The sequence below is a fragment of the Hemiscyllium ocellatum genome, chromosome 14 (assembly GCF_020745735.1).
Source record: "Hemiscyllium ocellatum isolate sHemOce1 chromosome 14, sHemOce1.pat.X.cur, whole genome shotgun sequence".
Classification (NCBI taxonomy): Eukaryota; Metazoa; Chordata; class Chondrichthyes; order Orectolobiformes; family Hemiscylliidae; genus Hemiscyllium; species Hemiscyllium ocellatum.
In genome coordinates, this window is record NC_083414.1 from 6,118,034 (window position 1) to 6,144,894 (window position 26,861).

Genomic DNA, 26,861 nt, shown 5'->3' on the forward strand with positions numbered 1-26,861 from the left:
TGAGATAGAAACTCAAGACTATAAAACCAAACAATGAACAAGCTTATAAAACAAACAGGATGTAGCTGAGTCGTAACATCGCAAGGCTCTGAGCTAAGAGCCCATGTTAACACTGGGTTCAAATTCCCTGTGGTCTGGTGGAATTTTAATTCAATTAATAACATGCAACATTAATAAGTTGCAGTGAAGTAAGAAAGCATCATTGATTGCTTGTTAAAACAGCTGTCTCCTTCATTAATGTCCCTTAGTAAGGAAGTCTGCACATGACTCCAGACCCACAGTAATGTGGTTAACTCTGAAATCGCACCATTGGGCAGTTGGGGTGGATAAAAAATGCTGATCTCACCAGTGATGCCCACATCCCAAGGAAGAATTAAATTCCGAATCTGAAGTTTTGAAGGAAGGCACCCAATTTGTGGGAATCTTGTTGAAATAATTCCGCAATGTCACAATGCATACCCATTAACTGTTTACAGTGGGCAGGCGCAAACACAGATCTTGAGATTTTCCAAAAAATTGTAGAGGGACTTGGGACCAAAAAGATTGACAAAGGTTATGTTTCAACTCCAAGATAATTAAGTTAAGCACATTTATTTCTTGGGATGTCAATGGCAGAAGTTGATTGGTTGTGACTGAACATCACTGATTATAATATAAAGTATTATCGGGAAAACAAGAGATTGCAGGATTTGGACAAAACTATCTGAAAGTGAAGGGAAGCAGATTTGACGATCAGTTTCAAAAGAGATTGGATGAATATTTGAAGGTAGAGTTTTTAGCAGGGTTGTGGTGAAGGAGTTGGGTGGGGCTGGGAAATATGTGGTCCTTTCACGTAGTCAACATTGACACAATAAGACAAATGACATCATGCTGAATGTTCTCCCCCTCTATTTTAGTATAAACTGCAAAGTGAAACCACACACTAAACAGTGCCAGGAAACAACAGGAGGCAACAGATCTGGTTCATCCCCGGTTTTTACATTTGTGTTGGTTTCACACTGGCATTGCTCAGTGCTAGCACTCCTCAAGCTCCTTTAAACTGGGAGTGTTTGATGGGGGTCAGTGCAGAGAGAGCTTTACTCTGTATCTAACCCCGTGCTGTCCCTGTCCTGGGAATGTTTGATGGGGGACAGTGTAGAGGGAGCTTTACTCTGTATCTAACCCTGTGCTGTCCCTGTCCTGGGAGTGTTTGATGGGGGACAGTGTAGAGGGAGCTTTACTCTGTATCTAACCCTGTGCTGTCCCTGTCCTGGGAGTGTTTGATGGGGGACAGTGTAGAGGGAGCTTTACTCTGTATCTAACCCTGTGCTGTCCCTGTCCTGGGAGTATTTGATGGGGGACAGTGTAGAGGGAGCTTTACTCTGTATCTAACCCTGTGCTGTCCCTGTCCTGGGAGTGTTTGATGGGGGACAGTGTAGAGGGAGCTTTACTCTGTATCTAACCCTGTGCTGTCCCTGTCCTGGGAGTGTTTGATGGGGGACAGTGTAGAGGGAGCTTTACTCTGTATCTAACCCTGTGCTGTCCCTGTCCTGGGAGTGTTTGATGGGGGACAGTGTAGAGGGAGCTTTACTCTGTATCTAACCCCGTGCTGTCCCTGTCCCTGGGAGTGTTTGATGGGAACAGTATGGGGGAGTTTTACACTATAGCTAACCCCGTGCTGTCCTTGTCCTGGGAGTGTATGATGGGGGACAGTGTAGAGGGAGCTTTACTCTGTATCTAACCCTGTGCTGTCCCTGTCCTGGGAGTGTTTGATGGGGGACAGTGTAGAGGGAGCTTTACTCTGTATCTAACCCTGTGCTGTCCCTGTCCTGGGAGTGTTTGATGGGGGACAGTGTAGAGGGAGCTTTACTCTGTATCTAACCCCGTGCTGTCCCTGTCCCTGGGAGTGTTTGATGGGAACAGTATGGGGGAGTTTTACACTATAGCTAACCCCGTGCTGTCCTTGTCCTGGGAGTGTATGATGGGGGACAGTGTAGAGGGAGCTTTACTCTGTATCTAACCCTGTGCTGACGCTGTTCTGGGTGTGTTTGATGGGGGAAAGTGTAGAGAAAGCTTTACTTTGTACTTAACTTCGCGCTGTCCCTGTCCTGGGAGTGTCTCATGGAGGAGAGTGTAGAGGGAGCTTTACTCTGTATCTAACCCTGTGCTGTCGCTGTCCTGGGAGTGTTTGATGGGGGACAGTGTAGAGGGAGCTTTACTCTGTATCTAACCCCGTGCTGTCCCTGTCCCTGGGAGTGTTTGATGGGGACAGTATGGGGAAGTTTTACACTATAGCTAACCCCGTGCTGTCCTTGTCCTGGGAGTGTATGATGGGGGAGAGTGTAGAGGGAGCTTTACTCTGTATCTAACCCCGTGCTGTCCCTGTCCCTGGGAGTGTTTGATGGGGACAGTATGGGGGAGTTTTACACTATAGCTAACCCTGCGCTGTCTCTTTCCTGGGAGTGTCTCATGGGGGAGAGTGTAGATGGAGCTTTACTATGTATCTAACCCTGTGCTGTCGCTTTCCTGGGAGTGTTTGATAGGGACAGTGTAGAGGAAGCTTTACTTTGTACTTAACTTCGCGCTGTCCCTGTCCTGGGAGTGTCTCATGGAGGAGAGTGTAGAGGGAGCTTTACTCTGTATCTAACCCTGTGCTGTCGCTGTCCTGGGAGTGTTTGATGGGCACAGTGTAGAGACAGCTTTACTCTATATTTAATCCCGCGCTGCCCTGTCCTGGGAGTGTTTGATGGGGACAGTGTCGAGGGAGTTTTACTCTGTGTCTAAGCCTGTGCTGTCCCTGTCCCTGGGAGTGTCTGATGAGGGTGAGTGTAGAGAATGCTTTATTCTTTATCTAACTCTGTGCTGTCCTTGTCCTGGGAGTATTTGATGGGAGACAGTGTAGAGAGAGCTTTACTCTGTATCTAACCCCGTGCTGTCCCTGTCTTGGGAGTGTTTGACACCAACATTATCAGTTCAAATGGAAAATATTCCACTTGACCAAGCTTCAGACCCCATTCTGATAAACACAAAATTTATTTTGAAAAATTGTCTGTTAACAGATTCTTTTGTGTGTTTTCCTGAACTCAGTTCAGACTGAGAGTGTGATGTTGATTTATTCTGGGAATAAAAATAATCCTCTTCTCACAGGGAACACTCTCACAGTCCTTCATGCATTTGCTGACTGTATCCTTTCAGTAAATGGGATTCCTGCTAAGTCGGCATTGTATTGTTTTACATCGATTTTGTTCATCGTCCCTCAAAGACTAAATGCTGGTCATCAAAATGAACCAGTTCAGCATTTTGAGCAGAGCCCCCGTCTGCCCAGAGCCACGTCAGCTGATTTTCTACGTCTTGTTCCTTGAAGTCGCTCGGTTTTGGGGAAATGACCTCCCTGTGACCTTTCTGTTCCTTCTTCTCTTTCAGTCAGACACTAGGGCCCATGGGGCACATGTGGACCCCAAGTGGAGGCAGTCTGGCATAGCATGGCCCCATTTAGACACAAGGTCAGAAGTCAGACGACCCCAGATTAAATTCCAGCAGGTTTATTGAAAATCACACCAGCATCTCTACATCATCCCATCTAAACACAGCATTCATTGTGCTGCTTTGTACTCACTCAGGCCCACTGATGGACAGAGGGCTATTGGAGGGAGGTAGAGGGCAGGGGAAGGAATTTCTTTTAAAAAGGAGCCTGGATGATTTTGGAAGAGTTGGGATTGGAAATGTCTCTGCTTCTGGCCTGAGGGACTCCAGATCTTATCCGATATCTGTTCCCATCCAATTCTAAGAAGACTGAGTCGCGAGTAGGAATCTCATGCAGAAGGGGCTGCGGGAGCAGGGGGGGTTCTCTTTATTAATGAGGTCAGTGTTGAGGGAAGCAATAATGTGGAGAGCTGCTGGTCATGATCCCTTGGGCAACTGTCTGTGTGGAGTTTGCATGTTCTCTCGTGTCTGTGTGGGGTTATCTCCCACAATCCAAAAGTGGATCGGCCATGCTAAAATTGCCTGTAGTATCCAGAGATGTGCAGGCTACTGGGTTGGCCATTGGAAATGGAGTTACAGGGATTGGGGGGAAGGGTAAGGTCCTGGGTGGGATGCTGTTTGGAGGGTCAGTGTGGACTCAATAGGCCGAATGGCCTGCTTCCACACTGTAGGGATTCTATGATCCCTCTTTCTCCACCATACACATTGCAGCTTGAGCAAATAGTGCCTTTTCAGACCCAGGGACAAATAGGCTGAAAAGTATTACTGCCACTGAGTTCCCCACTGTCAATCCCATTGGTGTTCAGCACTGAGCAAAGACTGAACTGGATCAGCCGCATAAACACAATGGCTACAAGAGCTAGAAAGCCTGCAGTGAATAACTCCCCTCCTGACTCCCCAAAGCCTGTCCACCATCTACAAGGCACATGTCAGGAGTGTAATGGAATACTCCCCACTTGCCTTGGATGGGGGCACCTCCAACAAAACTCAAGATGCTTGACACCACTCGATTGGCACTGTATCTACAAACATCTACTCTCTCTACCACCGGCACTCAGTAGCAGTAATGTGTACAATCTACAAGATGCAGTCCAGAAATCCACCAAAGATCCTCAGGCAGTACCTTCCAAACCCATGACCATTTCATCTAGAAGGACAGGCACAGCAGATACATGGAGCCACCACTCTCCAAGCCACTCACCGTCCTGGCTTGGAAACATGTCACCATGCCTACACTATCGCTGGGTCAAAATCCTGGGACTCCCTCCCTAATATCATTGCGGGTTCCCTAAGGACTGTAGCGGTTCAAGAAGGCAGCTCACCACCGCCCTCTCAGGGGGCGATCAGGGATAGATAACAAATGGTGGTCTTACCGATAAAGCTATGAATGAGCAAATGGTTTAATCTGTTTGGCACCGCTCCACACTGAGTACACCCAGTGCTGCTTTGCTATGGGATGTAGCCACAATCAATTTGCAAGAGGTTAAAAATCTCACAACACCAGGTTATAGTCCAGCAGGTTTATTTGGAAGCACTAGCTTTCGGAGCGTCGCTCCTTCATCAGGTGGTTGTGATGCTCTGAAAGCTAGTTCTTCCAATTAAACCTGTTGGACTATAACCTGGTGTTGTGTGATTTTCAACTTTGTCCACCCCAGTCAAACATCGGCATCTCCAAATCATGACTCTGCAAGAGGAGGGGGTGAGGACAGAATTCAACAAAAATACATCATTCTCTTTGTTTTTTGGTGCATTTAGTGACGTGAAGCACTCAGTTTTATAATGGCCTCATTCCAATGAAACACACCAAGCAACAATTTTTTTTATTCGTTTGTGGGACATGGGTGTCACTGGCTGGGCCCAGCATTTATTGCCTGTCCCTAGTTGCCCCTTGAGAAGGTGAGCTGCCTTCTTGAACCGCTGCAGTCCACCTGCTGTGGGTTGACCCGCGATGCCGGTAGGGAGGGAACTTGAGGATTTTGAACCAACGACTGTGAAGGAACAGCCGTATATTTCCAAGTCAGGGTGGTGGGGTTTGAGAGTGTGGTGCTGGAAAAGCACAGCAGGTCAGGCAGCATCTGAGGAGCAGGAGAATCAACAGTTTGGTCATAAGCCCTTCATCAGGAATGAGGCTTGTGGGCCGGGGGCTGAGAGATAAATTGGAAGGGGGGGGGGGGGGGGTGAGGCTTGGGGAAAGGTAGCTGAGAGTGAATAGGTAGATAGAGGTGGGGAGGAGAGGAGAATGGAGCGGAGAGATGGGAAAGGTGCTAGACAGATCATGAGGGCAGTGTCGAGTTGGAGGCTTGGGATTGGGATAATGTGGTGGGAGGGGAATTGAGGAAACTGTTGAAATCCACATTGATCCCATGTGGTTGCAGGGCCTGAGGCAGAAGATGAGACGTTCTTCCACCAGGATTCTCCAAGTCAGGATGGTGAGTGGCTTGGAAGGGAACTTGCAGGGGGTGGTGTTCCCATGTATCTGTTGCCCTTGTCCTTCGAGATGGAAGTGGTCATGGGTTTGGAAGGTGCTGTCAGAGGATCTTTGGTGGATTTCCGCAGTGCACCTTGTAGATAGTACACACTGCGGCTACTGAGCGTCTGTGGTGGAGGGATTGAATGTTGGTGGATGTGGTGCCAATCAAGCGGGTTACTGGATGGTGTCGAGCTTCTTGAGTGTTGTTGGCGCTGCACCTATCCAGGCAAGTGGGGATTATCCCATCACACTCCTGACTTGTGCCTTGTAGATGGTGGATAGACTTTGGGGAGTCAGGAGGGGAGTTACTCGCCTCAGTATCCCGCGTCTCTGGTCTGCTCTTGTAGCCACTGTGTTTATGTGGTGAGTCCAGCTAAGTTTCTGGTCAATGGTAATCCCAAGGATGTGGACAGTGGGGGATTCAGTAACGGTAATACCATTGAATCTCAAGGGGCGGTGATTAGAGTATCCCTTATTGGTGATGTTAATACTGTATCATCCGTGGGCTGAAGGTTAAGTAGAAGATACGTTAATTGTTAGAATCACAGAATCCTTACACTGTGAAAGCTGGCCATTCAGTCCATACAAACCCTCCAAAGAGCATCCCATCCAGGCCCCCTCCACTATCCCTGCATTTCCCTGGGCTAACCACCTAGCCTGCACATCCCTGCACGCTATGGATAATTTAGCCTAGCCAATCCACCCTAACCTGCACATCTTTGGATTGTGGGAGGAAACCGGAGCATCCGGAGGGAACTCATGCAGACACGGGGAGAATGTACAACCTCCACACAGACAGTCGCCCGGGGCTGGATTCAAACCCCGCTCCCTGGTGCTGTGAGACAGCACACAAATCACTGAGCCACCATGCAGCCCCAGTTTCTTATTTAGGAACTGATTGTTAATTAAATGTGTTCATTTTCTCAGCTGGTGTAATGGGCAAAAGAAGGGCAGGATGTGAATAACTGGGGACCATTCTTTCTCTTGTTTACCAGCCCAGATATCAAGGGTTGGTCACTCATGCAAAGCAGATTGCTGAATAATTTCCATACCATAATTACTGTCCCAGATTGATTTACAGATATGTTATTAGCGTAGAGACACGGTAATAAATGCTTTCTAACACACACAAGCATAGATACAAACACACTCAAAGATATATACACAAAGTCAAAACTGCACATAGGTACAAACGCAAATGGACACACACACACACACACACACACACACACACACACACACGCACACACACACACACACACACACACACACACATGCAAGCATACATATAAACATTGGGTCACATCAGCCTTTGGGTTTATGGCAACTTTATCTTGCTCCCATGCAGAAACAAAACACTAACACACAGATAGATACACATACACAGACACAAAGACATGCACACACTCACACATGTACACACTCTCATGCACGTACGCGCGCGCACACACAGACACACACACAGACATGCATGTACACACACCGATATGCGTGCACACATACATGCGCACACACATAGATACACAGACATATGCACTCACACACACAAAGACACACACGCAGAGACACATACACGCGCACACATACACATATAAACAGACATACACACACACACACACACACACACACACAGGCACTCACACAGACACAAATATACACAGGCATATGTACTCATACACACAAAGGCACACGCACACACACTCACATACACATTCAGACACATGCAGGCACACACAGACACACAGATATACACAGACACACATAGACACACACAGACACACATGCCTTTATTACCCTGTGCCAATTCCATGCCTTGCCCCCATTTCCCTACACACCATTACAATCTAAATAGCCATCCATTGCTCATGTTCAATGTCTCAATTGAACCTGCCTCTAATACACTTCTAGGCAGTGCCTTCCAGACTTCTTGCTGTGTGAGAAAAGTCTTTCTCACATCACTTTTGCTTTTCTTGCAAGTCACTTTAAATCTATGCCCCTCATTCTTGTTTCTTTCACGAGCTAGAACTGCTTGTCCCTGCCTACTCCATCTGACTCACTCACAAGTTGGATAACTGTGACCAATTATTCTCAAATCGCCATTGCTTCTTTTTGCCAATCACCTTCAATCTGTTCCCTCTGGGTCTTGACTCTTCCACCCAGGGGAGTGGTTTCTCACTCTCGAATCTGCCCAGACCCCCTTGTGATTTTCAACCCCTCGATCTGATCCCCTTCCAACCTTCTCTTGCTCGAGAAGAGCACTCCCCATTTCTCCAATCTGTCCAAGCAGTTCAGGTTCCTCGCCCCTGGAACTATTCCCCTGAATCTTTCCTGCACATTATCAACAAAATAGATTGATTGAATGAATGGATAAAAACCCAGCAGCTGGAATATTCATAGATTCATACACCTCAGAAGAGGCCCTTCGCCCCATCAACATTGGGCTCGAGTACAATGTGAAATGTCTAATGCAAATACAATGTCAGAAAAATGTGAAGTCGTTCACTTTAGCAGGGAGAATTAAAAAGCTGAGTATTATTTAAGTGGAGAATAACTGCAGAATTCCAGTCATAGATCACAGAACCTAAGAATGCAGATGCAGCATGTAATTAAGAATAATAAAGAATTATTACATGCTAAATTTAACATCAAAGTACAAGGTCATGTTGCAGTGGTATAGGGCATTGGTGAGACCACATCTCAAATGTTGTGTGCAATTTCTTCATCTCCTCATTTGAAGAAGGAGATACACGTGTTGGATGCTGTTTATGAGATTGATTCCAGGAATGAGTGGGTAATGGTTCTAAGTTTACTCCCTGAGCTGGACGGGCAGCTCAGCAAATAAACTGACAACCTGAGCTACAAATCCTCTCAAAGATCGCATGAGTGGGTTATTCTATATAAAAAAAAGCACAGAACAATACAGCACAGGAACAGGCCCTTCGGCCCTCCAAGCCTGCACCATCACATTTTGCCCTTCCATACTAAAACTGTCTTCACTTACAGGATCATTATCCCTCTATTCCCTTCCTCTTCATGTATTCATCCAGGTGCTTCTTGAATGCTGCTACTGCGTCTGCTTCCACCACCCTCCTCTGGCAACATGTTCCAGTCACTGCCATCCTTAGTGTGAAAACCTTACCTCACACATCTCTTTATGAGGAGAGGTTGGATAGACTGAGCTTGGTTCCACTGGACTTTAAGACAGTGAAGGGAGATTTGATTGAAGTGTATAAGATCCTGGATGGTTTTCATAAGATGGACGTGCAATGAATGTCTCCTGTTGTGGGTCAGGAGAAAGTGAGGTCTGCAGATGCTGGAGATCAGAGCTGAAAATGTGTCGCTGGAAAAGCGCAGCAGGTCAGGCAGCATCCAAGAAGCAGGAGATTCGACGTTTCGGGCATGAGCCCTTCTTCAGGAATGAGGAAAGTGTGTCCAGCGGGCTAAGATAAAAGGTAGGGAGGAGGGACTTGGGGGAGGGACATTGAAAATGCGATAGGTGGAAGGAGGTCAAGGTGAGGGTGATAGGCCGGAGTGGGGGTGGGGGTGGAGAGGTCAGGAAGGTGGCGCTGAGTTCGAGGGATTTGACTGAGGGGGGACGGGAAATGAGGAAACTGGAGAAATCTAAGTTCATCCCTTGTGGTTGGAGAGTTCCTAGGCGGAAGATGAGGCACTCTTCCTCCAGCCATCATGGTCTGGTGATGGAGGAGTCCAAGGACCTGCATGTCCTTGGTGGAGTGGGAGGGGGAATTGAAGTGTTGAGCCACGAAGTGGTTGTCCAAGAAGCAGGAGAGTCGACATTTCGGGCATGAGCCCTTGGCTCAACACTTCAACTCCCCCTCCCACTCCACCAAGGACATGCAGGTCCTTGGACTCCTCCATCGCCAGACCATAGCAACACGACGGTTGGAGGAAGAGCGCCTCATCTTCCGCCTAGGAACCCTCCAACCACAAGGGATGAACTTAGATTTCTTCAGTTTCTTCATTTCCCCTCCCCCCAACTTGTCTCAGTCAAATCCCTCGAACTCAGCACCGCCTTCCTAACCTGCAATCTTCTTCCTGACCTGTCCGCCCCCACCCCACTCCGGCCTATCACCCTCACCTTGACCTCCTTCCACCTATCGCATTTCCAACGCCCCTCCCCCAAGTCCCTCCTCCCTATCTTTCATCTTAGCCTGCTGGACACACTTTCCTCATTCCTGAAGAAGGGCTCATGCCCGAAACATTGATTCTCCTGCTCCTTGGATGCTGCCTGACCTGCTGCGCTTTTCCAACAACACATTTTCAGCTCCTGTTGTGGGTCAGTCCAGATCTGGGAGCCTCTTCCAGCACCACTGATCCAGTATCTGGCTCTCAGATCTGGGAGAGACCATTTGAAAGTTACCAGTCACCCTTTTCGGACAGAGTTAAGAAGCATGTTATTTTCTCTCAGAGGTTTATGGAATTCCCTGCCTCCAAAGGCTGTGGAGACTGGGTCCTTGAATATTTTTAAGATGGAGGAGGATCGATTCTTGTTAAGCAAGTGACCGGGGTGGATGGGAATGTAGCAATTGGAAATATAAACAGATCAGCCATGATCTTATTGAGTGATGGGGGAGCAGGCACAAGGGGCTGAATGTTGTACATCCTGATTCCAGGCTATAGTCAAGTGACAAAGGGGCAGCATTCCAAAAGCTTGTGATTTCAAATAAACCTGTTGGACTCCAACCTGGTGGCATGTGACCTCTGACTGTCCACTCCAGACCAACTCTGTACCCTCTCCATCATACATCCGGATTCACATGTTCCTGTGAACTCTCTCCAGCGCCTTCACTGAAGTCCAGCACCCTGGGCTCAATACAATGGTCCACTGGAGGGGCTGCATAGTATTTTGTATCAATTCAGCATCCCCTCCTTACTTTTGTGCTTAGTGCTTCAATTGGTAAACAAGTTTTGAGCAGATTAGTAGCTCAGGTTGAGGTTCTGGATGTATACACTTCAGTCAAATCTCCCTTCACTGTCTTAAACTGCAATGGAACCAAGCTCGCTGAGCTGGAAGGTTCATTTTCAGACGTTTCATCACCACGCTAGGTAACATCTCTTCAGTGAGCATCTGGACAAAGCACTGTTGATGTTACCTGCTTTCTATTTATAAGTTTGGGTTTCTTTAGTTAGGTGATGTCATCTCCTGTGATGGTGTCATTTCCTGTTCCTTTTCTCAGGGGGTGATAAATGGATACGCACAAGAATTCCTAGAAGCATGGCATTCCATCCGGAACTCTATCAACAAACACATTGATTTGGACTCCATCTACCTCCCCCCCGAGAGAAAGAATAGGAAATGGCATCACCACAGGAAATGACATCACCAAAACAAAGAAACCTAAACATATAAATAGAAAGCAGAAAACATCAGTAGTGCTTCGTTTGGAGGCTCACTGAAGATGTTACCTAGTAGGGTGACGAAACATTTGAAAATGAACCTTCCAGCTCAGTGAGCAAACCTACATCCAATTGGTAAAGCTCAGGACACTGTACATTTTATGAACTGCCTTCACAATCAGTCCTTTCTTTCCACTAATTTGTCACTTAACGTCCGAAAGCACCTTTGGCAGTGCAGCTCTCCCTCAGTCTTGCACTGACAGTGTCAGTCAAGGTCAGTGTTTGTCCTTTAACTGGAAGTGGACCTTTAACTCCTGACAGAGTTCGCACAAACTACTCCTGACTGGGAGCCAACCCCTCCTGATCAAACAGCGCAATACCTCCCCCATGTTTCAATGGGTCACTTACCATGGAATGTGCAAATAGAAAAATCTGTAAGCCTGGGTGACGGTCCTTCATCATGTCAAGGTGCTGCAGGCAGTCCCGGACGTAGATTCTGAAATCAGACCCAACCATCCGCTTGCCTTCACTCTGCCCATGGCCAACTGTGTACGGAGAGAGAAGGAAGATTCAATATTTGGTCGGTCTGACTTAACTTCAGTATTGCTGAGAAAAGAGAGAATGTCAAAACTTCCTGCCTTGTACTCACCAGGACAGATGCAAGAATGTCAAACTTTCAAAGGGAACAACAATTTATACTACAGGACAAAAGGGTGCTGATTGATTGACCAGTCGACTCTGATCGGTCAGTGTCATGGAGAATTCACTGGGAAACTATTGTCCTCCACATAGAAACATAGTAAGTGAATTTCACAACTAATCTTGGAGGAACCTGTTTGGGCAAAGTTCACAGCACAGAATCAGATAAGTTAATTGTTGTTTTAAGTCTGTCCAATAGAAAGGCTGCAGTAGTGAGTACAGTGGGTTCTTTCTTGATTATATGTTTGTACAGATAAGTCTCTTGATTAAACTTAAAATATAAGCCGTAGCTATTAATTTAACCTGTGGCAGTGTTTTGAAGAGGAATAAGTCGGTGTTATTTTCTGGGTCTGTAGATTGTGAAGGAGCAAAAATGGCCTTTGCAGTGATATGTACTTCTTGTCAGATGTGGGAGTTTAAAGAGAGTTTAAGAGCTACTGCTGAGTATAGCTGCCATAAATGTTGTTGGCTGCGAATCTTATCAGATCAAATGGATTGGTTAGAGAGACAGTTAGAAGCGATGAGGAATTTGCAACAGCAACAGTATGTGGCGGGTGGCAGTTATAGGAAGGGGGGAAATCTCAGATACAGTCACAGAGATGGGTCAACTCCAGGAAAGGCAAGAGAGGTGGGCACCTATGGCAGGAGTCTTTTGTGGATATACCCATTTCAAACAGGTACACTGCTTGGAAAATGGATTCTCAGGGGAACGTAGCACGAACAGCCAAGTTTCTGGTATTGTGACTGGCTCTAATGCAATGAGGGATACGTCGGGTTCCAAGAGATCAATTGTGTTAGGGGATTCTGTAATCAGAGGTACAGACAGATGTTTCTGTGGCCAGCAGAGAAAAAGCCTGTCCCTGTGTGTTGCTTCCTTGGTGCCAGGACCAAGGATGTCACAGAGAGGGTGCACAACGTTCTCACAGGGGAGAGGGGCCTGCAATTGTCCATATTGGAACCAATGGTATAGGAAGGAAAAAGGTTGATATTCTGAAGGGAGATTACAGAGAGTTAGGCAGAAATTTAAAAAGGAGATCCTCAAGGGTAGTAGTATCTGGAACCAAAAGAGAAAATGCTGGAAAATCTCAGCAGGTCTGGCAGCATCTGTAAGAAGAGAAAAGAGCTGATGTTTCAAGTAACTGACCCTTTGTCAAAGCTGTAATATCTGGATTACTCCCAGTGCTACGAGCTAGTGAGGGCAGGAATAGGAGGAGAGAGTAGATGAATGCGTGGCTGCGGAGCTGGTGTATGGGAGAAGGATCCACATTTTTGGATCATTGGAATCTCTTTTGGGGTAGAAGTGACCTGTATGAGAAGGACGGATTACACCTAAATTGGAAGGGGACTGACATACTGGCAGGGAAATTTGCTAGAACTGCTTGGGAGGGTTTAAACTAGTTAAGTGGGGGGGGTTGGGTCCCAGGAAGATAGTGAGGAAAGAGATAGAACTGAGATGGGTACAGCTGAGAACAGAAGTGAGTTAAACAGTCAGGGCAGGCAGGGACAAGGTAGGACTAATAAATTAAACTGCATTTATTTCAATGCAAGGGGCCTAACAGGGAAGGCAGATGAACTCAGGGCATGGTTAGGAACATGGGACTGGGATATCATAGCAATTACGGAAACGTGGCTCAGGGATGGACAGGACTGGCAGCTTAATGTTCCAGGATACAAATGCTACAGGAAGGATAGAAAGGGAGGCAAGAGAGGAGGAGGAGTGGCATTTTTGATAAGGGATAGCATTACAGCTGTACTGAGGAAGGATATTCCCAGAAATACATCCAGGGAAGTTATTTGAGTGGAACTGAGAAATAAGAAAGGGATGATCACCTTATTGGGATTGTATTATAGACCCACCCAACAGTCAGAGGGAAATTGAGAAACAAACTTGTAAGGAGATCTCAGCTATCTGTAAAGAATAATAGGGTAGTTATGGTAGGGGTCTATATTGGGGAGACAGGCCGCTTACTTGCGGAACGCTTCAGAGAACACCTCTGGGCCGCCCGGACCAACCAACCCAACCACCCCGTGGCTCAACACTTTAACTCTCCCTCCCACTCCACCGAGGACATGCAGGTTCTTGGACTCCTCCACCGGCAGAACATAACAACACGACGGCTGGAGGAGGAGCGCCTCATCTTCCGCCTGGGAACCCTCCAACCATAAGGTATGAATTCAGATTTCTCCAGTTTCCTCATTTCCCCTCCCCCCACCTTGTCTCAGTCGGTTCCCTCAACTCAGCACCGCCCTCCTAACCTGCAATCCTCTTCCTGACCTCTCCGCCCCCACCCCACTCCGGCCTATCACCCTCACCTTGACCTCCTTCCACCTATTCCACCTCCATCGCCCCTCCCCCAAGTCCCTCCTCCCTACCTTTTATCTTAGCCTGCTTGGCTACTCTCTCTCATTCCTGATGAAGGGCTTATGCTCGAAACGTCGAATTCCCTATTCCTGAGATGCTGCCTAACCTGCTGTGCTTTAACCAGCAACACATTTTCAGCTGTAATCTCCAGCATCTGCAGACCTCATTTTTTACTCGAAGATTTTAACTTTCCAAACATCGACTGGGACTGCCACAGTGTTAAAGATTTAGATGGAGAGGAATTTCTTAAGTGTGAACAAGACAATTTTCTGATTCAGTATGTGGATGTACCTACTAGAGAAAGTGCAAAACTTGACCTACTCTTGGGAAATAAGGCAGGGCAGGTGACTGAGGTGTCAGTGGGGGAGCACTTTGGGGCCAGTGACCATAATTCTATTAGTTTTAAAATAGTGATGGAAAAGGAGAGACCAGATATAAAGGTTGAAGTTCGAAATTGAAGAAAGGCCAATTTTGACGGTATTAGGCAAGAACTTTCGAAAGCTGATTGGAGGCAGATGTTCGCAGGTAAAGGGATGGCTGGAAAATGAGAAGCCTTCTGAAATGAGATAACAAGAATCCAGAGACAGTATATTCCTGTCAGGGTGAAAGGGAAGGCTGGTAGGTATAGGGAATGCTGGATGACCAAAGACATTGAGGGTTTGGTTAAGAAAAAGAAGAAAGCATACGTCAGGTACAGACAGGATAGATCAAGTGAATACTTAGAAGAGTATAAATGAAGTAGGAGTATACTTAAGAGGGAAATCAGGAGGGCGAAACGGGGACATGAGATAGCTTTGGCAAATAGAATTAAGGAGAATCCAAAGGGTTTTTACAAATATATTAAGGACAAAAGGGTAACTAGGGAGAGAATAGGGCCTCTCAAAGATCAGAAAGGCGGCCTTTGTGTGGAGCCACAGAAAATGGGGCAGATGCTAAATGAATATTTTGCATCAGTATTTACTATGGAAAAGGATATGAAAGATATAGATTGTAGGGAAATAGATGGTGACATCTTGCAAAATGTCCAGATTACAGAGGAGGAAGTGCTGGATGTCTTGAAATGGGTAAAGGTGGATAAAACCCCAGGACCAAATCAGGTGTACCCAAGAACTCTGTGGGAAGCTAGAGAAGTGATTGCTGGGCCTCTTACTGAGATATTTGTATCATTGATAGTCACAGGTGAGGTGCTGGAAGACTGGAGGTTGGCAAACCTGGTGCCACTGTTTAAGAAGGGTGGTAAAGACAAGCCAGGGAACTATAGACCAGTGAGCCTCACGTCAGTGGTGGGCAAGTTGTTGGAGGGAATCGTGAGAGACAGGATGTACATGTATTTGGAAAGGCAAGGACTGATAAGGGATCGTCAACATGGCTTTGTGTGTGGGAAATCATGTCTCACAAACTTGATTGAGTATTTTGAAGAAGTAACAAAGAGAATTGATGAGGGCAGAGCAGTAGATGTGATCTATATGGACTTCAGTAAGGCATTCGACAAGATTCCCCATGGGAGACTGATTAGCAACGTTAGATCTCATGGAATACAGGGAGAACTAGCCATTTGGATACAGAACTGGCTCAAAGGTATAAGACAGAGGGTGGTGGTGGAGGGTTGTTTTTCAGACTGGAGGCCTGTGACCACTGGAGTGCCACAAGGATCGGTGCTGGGTCCTCTACTTTTTGTCATTTACATAAATGATTTGGATACGAGCATAAGAGGTACAGTTAGTAAGTTTGCAGATGACATTAAAATTGGAGGTGGAGTGGACAGTGAAGAGGGTTACCTCAGATTACAACAGGATCTTGACCAGATGGGCCAATGGGCTGAGAAGTGGCAGGTGGAGTTTAATTCAGATAAATGCAAGGTGCTGCATTTTGGGAAAGCAAATCTTAGCAGGACTTATACACTTAATGGTAAGGTCCTAGGGAGTGTTGCTGAACAAAGAGACCTTGGAGTCACAGGTATATAGGATAGTGAGAAGGTGTTTAGTATGCTTTCCTTTATTGGTCAGAGTACTGAGTACAGGAATTGGGAAGTCATGTTGCGGCATTGGTTAGGCCACTGTTGGAATATTGCGTGCAATTCTGGTCTCCTTCCTATCGGAAAGATGTTGTGAAACTTGAAAAGGTTCAGAAAAGATTTACAAGGATGTTGCCAGGGTTGGAGGATTTGAGCTATAGAGAGAGGCTGGGGCTATTTTCCCTGGAGTGTCGGAGGCTGAGGGGTGACCTTATAGAGGTTTACAAAATTATGAGGGGCATGGATAGGGTAAATAGGCAAACTCCTTTTCCTGGGTTCGGTGAGTCCAGAACTAGAGGGCATAGGTTTAGGGTGAGAGGGGAAAGATATAAAAGAGTCATGTAGAGGGTGGTATGTGTATGGAATGAGCTGCCAGAGGAAGTGGTGGAGGCTGGTACAATTACAACATTTAAGAGGCATTTGGACGAGTATATGAATAGGAAGGTTTTGGAGAGACATAGGCCGGGTGCTGACAGGTGGGACTAGATTGGGTTGGGATATCTGTTCGGCATGGACGGGTTGGACCGAAGGGTCTTTTTCCATGCTGTACATCTCTATGACTCTCTGACTCTGTAAGCACTAAATAAACATTAACGACTTTGGATGCTGGGAATCCACATAGTGGTATGGTGGCTGACAGTACCAGGGACTCATTTTCAATTCCACTCTTGGGTAACTGTCTGTGTGGAGTTTGCACGTTCTCCCCGTGTCTGCATGGGTTTTCTCCGGGTGCTCTGGTTTCCTCCCACAGTCCAAAGATGTGCAGGTTAGTGTGGATTGGCTGTGGGAAATTGCCTGTAGTATGGGTTAGCCTAAGGACATGCAGGGTGACAGCAATTGTGGGAGTGTTGAGTCTGAATGGGATACTCTTCAGAGAGTTGTTGTGGACTCAATGGGCTGAATGGCCTGCTTCCTCACTCTATGATAAACAGAGAATGCTGGAGGAACTCAGCTGGCAGCATCCATGGAGAGAATACCGAGTTAACCTTCTGGGTCTGGTGACCCTTCGTCAGAAAGCACAATATTTTACATCAAAAACAAAACCTATTGCCTGCCCATGCTTCCTCTGACTCCACAGGACAATAAGCAAGTCAATGAAGTTTCGAGCAGACCTTCTGTGAAAGGGCAATGAGGCCTAAGCTGAGCTTTAGTGCTCTCCCTGCTCAGTGTGCTGGCAGATGACCTGGGAAAACACAAAAGGTCACTGCAGGTCCATGCTGCGCAGTTAAAAAGGGGAGTGTGCGGGAGGCAAGGGAACTGTCAAAAAGGAATGGACTATTGATTTGCTACAGCATGGAAGCAGGCCATTCAGTCCCTCAAATCCACCCTGACCCTCCTAAGAGCATCCCACCATGTCCTTACCCAATTCCTCTAACCCCACATTTCCCATAGCCAATCCACCCTAACCTGTACATCCTTGGCACTACAAGTCAATTTAGCATCGCCAATCCACCCTTACCTGTACATCGAGTCATAGAGTCATAGAGATGTCCAGCATGGAAACAGACCGTTCGGTCCAACCCATCCATGCCGACCAGATATCCCAACCCAATCTAGTCCCACCTGCCAGCACCCGGCCCATATCCTTCCAAACCCTTCTTATTCATAAACACATCCAAATGCCTCTTAAATGTTGCAATTGTACCAGCCTCCACCTCTTCCTCTGGCAGCTCATTCCATACACGTACCACCCTCTGCGTGAAAAAGTTGCCCGTTAGGTGTCTTTTATATCTTTCCCCTCTCACCCTAAACCTATGCTCCCTAGTTTTGGACTCCCCAACCCCAGGGAAAAAACTTTGCCTATTTATCCTAGCCATGCCCCTCTTAATTTTGTAAACCTCTATAAGGTCACCCCTCAGGCTCGGACGCTCCAGAGAAAACAGCCCCAGCCTGTTCAGCCTCTCCCTGTAGCTCAGATCCCCCAACCCTGGCAACATCCTTGTAAATCTTTTCTGAACCCTTTCAAATTTCACAACATCTTTCCAATAGGAAGGAGACCAGAATTGCACGCAATATTCCAACAGTGGCCTAACCAATGTCCTGTACAGCCGCAACATGACCTCCCAACTCCTGTACTCAATACTCTGACCAATGTTCGGGAGAAGATTTGTAGCTCGGGTGCTCGTTGTTGTGGGTCTGTTCGCCGAGCTGGGAATTTGTGTTGCACATGTTTCGTCCCCTGTCTAGGTGACATCCTCAGTGCTTGGGAGCCTCCTGTGAGTTAGACACTCGTTGGTTAGAAACCTCTCCCACAGACAGCTCACAGACACGGAAAGAACAATACTGGCCAAGGGACTCAACTACAACCACAGGGTCACCAAGACAGCAGACTTCCTAGCAGCACTAGAATGCACACTCAGAAACAATGGACTGACAGAAGAGACACAACAGACAGTGAGACAAAGGATCGTACCTCTGATAACAAGAAAAAGACAAACACATAACCTCAACACCAAGGAGAGGAAAGCACTAAAATCACTAAGAAATGATAAGAACATAATCATACTACCAGCAGACAAAGGCAGAATGACGGTCATCCTGGACAAAGCAGACTACATCCAAAAGGCACAACAACTCCTTGCAGATACCAACACCTACCAAAAGAGGAAGTTTGACCCCACCCCACAGTTCACCAATAGGATAAACAACACACTGAGGAACCTACAAAAAAACGGACAGATAACCAGGTTTGACCGACAGAGAATGAAACCTGAAAGCAACCACACCCCCAGTGTGTGGGGGTGCAGTTTGTGCAGTTTCTATGGACTATCAAAACTGCACAAACCAGACCTCCCACTCAGACCCATAGTATCACTACCAGGGACACCATCACACAAACTGGCAAAAGAACTACAGCAGAAACTGAAACACCGGATCCAGACACTTTATACAGTCAACACAGGAATTCTTGGACATCATCAGAAATATACATATAGACAAGGAAGAAACCGTGGTCTCATTCGATGTAACAGCACTGTTCACCTCTATCAGCAAAACCCTAGCCAGAGAAACAATAGCCAACCTGCTGGATATACAGAACAGACAACAGGGAGGGAGTTCTGGGATTTTGACAGAGTGACACTGAAGGAACGTTAGGTAGACCAAGAGCCAGTTGGGTGACCAATATGGGCGTGAGGCTTTATCTGCTGATTGTGCCTTGGCCTGACCCTTTCATTCAATAAACTGAGAGTCACATGATCTGTCATAAGTTCTACCTGTGTGGCTTGGTTACCACAGAGACTTGGGTCTTTCACAAAGACATAGGTGCAAATGTTTGTGCCTGAACGTGATGGTAAAGGGAGCGAGGCCTATGGTGGACAGACTCAGAGTCTCCAAGATTTTGGGGGCAGAAAGAGAGGATGAGATGCCTGTCAGGGATAGTAAAGAATACAAGTGGGACAGTCTGCAATGAGAATACAGTTTCACTGAAAGCTACGGGGCACAGTTTGGCACAAAGAATAATCTCAGGCTGGAGGGATTTATCCCCTGGTAATTTGAAAACTCTGTGAGATTTGTTGTGATAAACTCTGGAGGAGAAAACACAAGAGTGAATCTTACAGCTGGCAGCTGGGAAACAGTCCCTTGATATTACAATTCAGCAAGATGAGGAAATGTGAAGCAGAGATTGACCAGGAACTGCTCTCTTGAACAACTCAATACCTCTCCATGGGAACCTATACTTTAACAGCTTGGGGTATTGGGCATGTTAAAGTAATAATAAGGATTCACTTTTCTGTTGTTACATGTATTAGTTACTGTTGGGCAATGATTAGTCAAAGTCATAGAGATGTACAGCACAGAAACAGATCCTTCAGTCCAACTCGTCCATGCCAATCAAATATCCTAACCTAATCTAGTCCCATTTGCCAGTACTTGGCCCATATCCCTCTCAACCTTCCCTATTCATATACCCATCCAGATGTCTTTTATATGTTGCAATTGTATTAGCCTCCACCACTTCCTCTGGCAGCTCATTCCATACACATACCACCAACTGTGTGAAAAGGTTGCCCCTTAGATCTCTTTTATATCTTCCCCCTCTCACCCTAAACCTATGCCCTCTAGTTCTGGACTCCCCCACCCCCTATCCATGCCCCTCATGATTTCAAGGTCATCCCTCAGCCCCCAATGCTCCAGGGAAATCAGTCCCAGACTATTCAGCCTCTGCCTTTAGCTTAGATCCTCCAACTCTGGCAACATCCTTGTAAATCTTTTCTGAACCTTTTCAAGTATCACAACATCCTTCTGTTAGGAAGGAGACCAGAATTGCACATAATATTCCAAAAGTGGCCTAACCAATGTCCTGTACAGCTGCAACATGACCTCCCAACTCCTGTACTCAATATCTGACCAATAAAGGAAAGCATACCAAACACCTTCTTCACCATCCTATCGACCTGCGACTCCACTTTCAAGGAGCTATGAACCTGCACTCTTTGCTCAGCACACGCCCGAGGACCTTACCACGAAGTAAGTCCTGCTCTGATTTGCTTTCCCAAAATGTAGCACCTCACATTTATCTAAATTAAACTCCAGCTGCCACTCCTCAGCCGTTGGGCCATTTTTTCAAATAACTTGTTAACTTGAATCTTGTACATTTCCTTTGCGTTGGTCGTTGTGAATTGAAACTCTTTGCTTCAAGTTATTGATCATTATGAGCAGTGTAGAGTAACTGTTTTGCAGAACACTCACATTTAGTCCCCGGCACTATTCTAAACTTGCTATTCCAAGTCACCACCCTGTTCCCATGCCAGCTGCTCTGGCATGGACTCCTGCAGTGATTGAATATCAATCCACACAACTTTAAGGAACATCCTTGTAAATCTTTTCCGAACCCTTTCAAGTTTCGCAACATCCTTCTGTTAGGAAGGAGACCAGAATCGCACTAATACTCCAAAAGTGGCCTAACCAACATCCTGTACAGCCACAACATGACCTCCCAACTCCTGTACTCAATACGCTGACAAATAAAGGAAAGCATACCAAAGGCTGAATAGTCACTTTACAATCTTCCAAACTCAACATTGAGCTTAACAATTCCAGGCTGTAACCTCTGTCTTGATTTGTTTTTGTCTCCTCTGTCTTTCCTGTTTTGGCTTCTAACTTTTTTTGTTTCAGATGAGATCTGTTCATAATTCTGCCATCCTCACTTCACCTAAACATACCTCTGTTTGTTTCTGCCTTTACTTGACCCATTGCCACTTCTTTTGCTCCTGCACTGTCAACTACCTTCATCTGTTTTCCACTCTATCACAGACCACTCAGCAGAGACTGGACTAGCCCTATACATATTGTGGCTACAAGAGCAGGTCAAAGGCTAGGACTCACGCACTGAGTAACTAACCTCCTGCTTCCCCAGTGTCTGTCCACCATTAACATAAGTCTGAAGTGAAGTGGAATAATTGCCACTTGCCTGGAATATTGCAGCACCTTAACATAGAACATTACACAGCCATAGAACATTACAGCGCAGTACAGGCTCTTCAGCCCTCGATGTTACACCCACCTGTGAAACAAAACTGAAGCCCATCTAACCTAGACTATTCCATTCTCATCCATATGCCTATCCAATGACCATTTAAATGCCCTTAAAGTTGGTGAGTCTACTACTGTTGCAGGGAGTGTGGTCCATGCCTCTACTACTCTCTGAGTAAAGAAACTACCTCTGACATCTGTCCTATATCTATCACCACTCAATTTAAAGCTATGTCCCCTCATTGTCATCTGACGAAAAAGGCTCTCACTGTCCACCCTATCTAACCCTCTGATTATCTTATATATCTCAATTAAGTCGCCTCTCAACCTTCTTCTCTCTAACGAAAACAGTCTCAAGTCCTTCAGCTTTTCCTCATTAGACCTTCCCTCAATACCAGGCAACATCCCAGTAAATCTCCTCTCAGCCCTTTCTAAAGCTTCCACATTCTTCCTATAATGCAGTGACTAGAACTGTACGCAATACTCCAAATGTAGCTGCACCAGAGTTTTGTCCAGCTGCAGCATGATCTCATGGTTCCGAAACTCAATCCCTCTACCAATAAAAGCGAACACACCATAAGCCTTCTCAACAACCCTATCAACCTGGGTGGCAACTTTCATGGATCTTTGTGACCTCTCTGCTCATCTACACTACCAAGAATCTTACCATTAGCCCAGTACTCTGCGTTCCTGTTATGCCTTCCAAAGTGAATCACCTCACACTTTTCCGCATTAAACTCCATTTGCCACCTTGAAGGTAGAGTCATAAGTAGACAGGATAGTGAAGAAGGCATTTGGTATGCTTGCCTTTATTGGTCAGTGCATTACATATAGGAGTTGGGAGGTCATGTTGCTGTACAGGACATTGATTAGGTAAAAAGGGCAGTTTTAGGATGTTGCATTCAACTCCAGTCTCCATGCTTTAAGAAGGATGTTGTTAAAGGTTCAGAAAAGGTTCAGAAAAGATTTATAAGGATAGTCAAAGAATCATAGAATCCCTGAGGTGTGGAAACAGGCCAATTAGCCCAACCAGTCCACACCGACCCTCTGAAGAGTAACCCACCCATATCCATTCCCCTACCCTATTACTCTACATTTACCTCTGACTAATGCATCCAACTTACACGTCCCTGAATACTATGGGCAATTTAGCACAGCCAATTCACCTTAACTGAACAACTGTGGATGGCCAGGGTTGGAGGATTTGAGCTAAAGGGAGGGGTTGAATAGGCTGGAGCTGTATTCCCTGGACCATCGGAGGCTGAGAGGGTGACGTTATAGATGTTTATAAAACCATGAGGGGCATGGATAGGCTAAATAGACAAGGTCTTTTCCCTGGGGTGGGGGAGGGGGTCCAAAACTAGAGGGCATAGGTTTAAGGTGAGAGGGGAAAGATTTAAAAGGGATGTAAGGAGCGACTTTTTCATGCAAAGGGTGGTGTGTGTATGGAATGAGCTCTCACCATAAATCTATGTCCACTAGTTTTGGACTCCCCCACCCCAGAGAAAAGACCTTGTCTATTCACTCTATCCAGGCCCCTCCAGGTTTTATGAACCTCTTAAGGTCACCCCCTCAGCCTCCAACGCTCCAGGGAATACAGCACCAGAGGAAGTGGTGGAGCTGGTACAATTGTAACATTTTAAAAGGCATCTGGATGGGTATATGAATAGGAAGGGTTTAGAGGAAATGAGACAAATGCTGGCAAATGGGAATAGATTAATTTAGGATATCTGGTCAGTGTGGATGAGTTGGACTGAAGGATCTGTTTCCGTGCTGTACATCTTTATGGCACTATCAGTGGCACGGTGGCTCAGTGGTTAGCACTGCTGCCTCACAGCACCAGGGACCCAGGTTCGATTGCACCCTCGGGCGACTGTCTGTGTGGAGTTTGCATGTTCCCCCTGTGTCTGCGTGGGTTTCCTCCCACAATCCAGAGATGTGCAGGTCAGGTGAATTGGCCATGCTAAATTGCCCATTGTGCTAGGTGCTTAGTCAGGGGTAAATGTAGGGTAGGGGAATGGGTCTGGGTGGGTTACTCTTTGGAGGATGGGTGTGGGCTTGTTGGGCCAGAGGATATGTTTCCTTACTGTAGCGAATCTTAGAAAAAAGACTTTAATTGCGTGTCTGCATTCATCATAAAGACTGGAAGCACAGAGAGTACCAGTGCTTTCAGGGAGCTGGCTTTAATAGAGGGCGCAAGTTGGAGGGAAGCCCATTCTCTGTGCTGAGCTGATTCAGAAGCAAAATTCATCTGGATTGTTTCAGAGAGCCAGCGAAACAAAAGCCCGATTGCCTGGAAGTTGCTGTCTGTATTGGAGAGGTTTAACACAGTGGGAGGTGAGAATTACAGAAAATTGCAGCGCAGGAGGGGACCCCCCTTGAAAAGCAGTCCGATCGAAGCCCAATACCAGCCTTTTGTTCCCTAGGTTCATTATCCGCAATTACCTGTCTAACCTCCTTTCAAATTATGGAATGAATTTACATCCTCCCTTCAGATCCAGCAGTCCTGATCCCAACAGCTCACTGGATGCTAATCTATTTCCTTATCACCCCTCGGGATCTGTTGCCATTGATCACCAATGATCTCTAATTATGGATTCACCTACTAGAGTGTGGTGTAGTTTTGCTAGCAGACTTGATGGGCTGAAGGACCTCATCTATACAATTCTATAATTCTCCAGAATCATGTCTCTCTCTCTCTCTGGCTACTCAGAATGGTGTCTCAGTGGTTAGCATGGCTGTCCCACAGTGCCATGGACCTGGGTTCAATCCCAGCCTCAGGTCACTGTCTGTGTGGAGTTTGTATGTTCTCCCTGTGTCTGGGTGCTCTGGTTTCCACAGTCCAACAATGTGCAAGTTAGGGTGGATTGGGTGTGGGAGATATCGGGTATGTGGGCTGAATGGCCTGCTTCCACACTGTTCCAAGGTGAAAATCCAGCTTTTCTACCCTTCCTGGTGAGTGGGGTTGCTCATCCCTGGTAAACAAATGCAAGAGCTGGAAATGTAAAACAAAAACAGAAATTGCTGGAGAAACTCAGCAGGTCTGGCAGCATCTGTGGAGAGAGAAAAATAAAGTTAATGTTTCAAGTCCAGCGATTCTTCTTCAGGGCTGTAACTTGAAACATTAACTCTGTTTCCCTCTCTGCACAGCGATGCTGCCAGACCTGCTGAGTTTCTCCAGCAATTTCTGTTTTTCTTCAACATTCTGTTGCTAAAATGTTTACGTTTTCTCTGAAGGACGGGGCCCAGAAATGTTCTGCCACAGGAGGAGGGACATTTGTCCAGCATTGTTATGATTATTGTCAAATTGTTAACGCTACTATTTAAAATGAATTTATTCTGACAGGCATCATTGAAAACAACAAAATTTATTGACTATCGTCCAATTTGCCATTGAACGACTGCAGTCCCTGGTGTAACTGTACACCCACAGTACAGTTCATAGAATCATAGGATTGTTATGGCATGTGAGGAGAGCATTGTGTTTGCACTGATGTGTTAAACCAGTGTCACTACTGAGTGTGTGTTTCCTGATTTGTCCCCATATCCTTACACTCTGCTTCTGTATAAATGGTCAGCCAATCTTAAATGCCTTGATTGAACCTGCCCCCTACCACATTTCCAGGCAGTGCTTTCCAGACCCAAACTATTCACTTTCCCCACATCATTCTTGCTTCATTTGCACATCACTTTTTTTTTAAAAGATATTTTTATTAGAAATTTAACATTTTTACAAGTTTACAAAAATAAACAAAACTCTCAAATACAAACATTGATATACAATTAAATCAAATATACAATAATCAAAATTTAACAAAGGAAAAAAAAAACAAAATAGAAAAAGAAAACAAAACTCAACTTTCTACTAATCTAACCTACAACTAACCAGAGTGTATACTTAAGTCTCTTACATGCTCGAAATGTATTAACATCAAACGTAATAAAACCCGTATTCGTGCGGGATTCCTCTCCTAAGGGGCCCCGGAGCAGCCAGGTTTGTAATCTCCATTAAATAAAAGCCCTTGTTAGGATGGCCGAAATATCTGTATTTAGGTAATTCAAGAAGGGCTGCCATGTTTTATAAAATACTTCGGTCTTTCGGTGCACCATATTTGTAAGGAAGTCAGGGGGAATTCATCCCATAATTAACACGCCCTCTATTTCATGCTCCCTCCTTCCGTCCCTCTCTCTACTCTGCCCAGCCAGTTCAACTCTATCAAATCTCCTCTCAGCCCTTCTTCTCTCCAACGAGAACAGTCCCAATCTTTTTCAATCTATCACCATTCCACACCCACGGTACCATTCCTGCAAATGGCTCCTGCACTCTCCAGGAAATGTAACTGGTCGTCATGGTGTTGCTATGGTTGTCATAGTCCAAGATTTTGACTCAACAGCAACAATAGGAAAACCGATACATTGCCAAGTAGAACGGGAATGTGGTTTGGATAGGAACTTAGAAATTGGATTGTTCTCATGTGCTTGAGAACAGAGCAGAGCAAAGGGGCTAATTGGAAAGCTTTTAAAGAACTAGAATTCTTACAATGGGCTGAATGGCCTCCTGCTGTGCTGTATAATTCTGCGTTGTGGGGGGTGAGAGCAGAGAGAGTGGACAGCTGGACAAAAACAAAACCGCATCTCCGAATCCTTTCATAGACCCTTCTCAGAAAGCGATTAATTCCTTTGGCCTCTGTTCTCCAAATCTATCATTAACCTGGAACCGCGCTTCTGAGAAAACTGTGTACAAGTTGGCAGGCAGACTGTCACTGAGGCAAAAAGCGTGGGTTTGGTTCCACGCAAAGTTGGCTTACAATGCCGTTTAATACCAGCAGAGTGGACTCAATTCCCATCACTGGCTAATGGACTCTCATTCTCAACCTCTCCCCTTGCCTGAGGTATTGTAGCCCTCAGTTTGCTGTGTGCAGGAATTGCTGGTGACAGCAAAATATAACAAGCAGTTAAGATTCGTACAACCTAATCCATCTTCCGTATGAGCACACTTCATTTATTCCAAAGAAAGAGAG

The 26,861-nt window shown here is 46.0% G+C and overlaps 1 protein-coding gene across 1 annotated transcript in view; it reads right to left on the reverse strand.

The window, feature by feature from the left end:
- The window catches only part of LOC132822231 (monoglyceride lipase-like), a 126,924-nt gene that overhangs the window by 65,971 nt on the left and 34,092 nt on the right, over window positions 1-26,861 (reverse strand). The window contains exon 4 of the mRNA XM_060835336.1: window positions 11,699-11,835. Within this exon, the coding sequence (XP_060691319.1) occupies window positions 11,699-11,835 (137 nt within the window). The remainder of the gene's footprint in view (window positions 1-11,698; window positions 11,836-26,861) is intronic.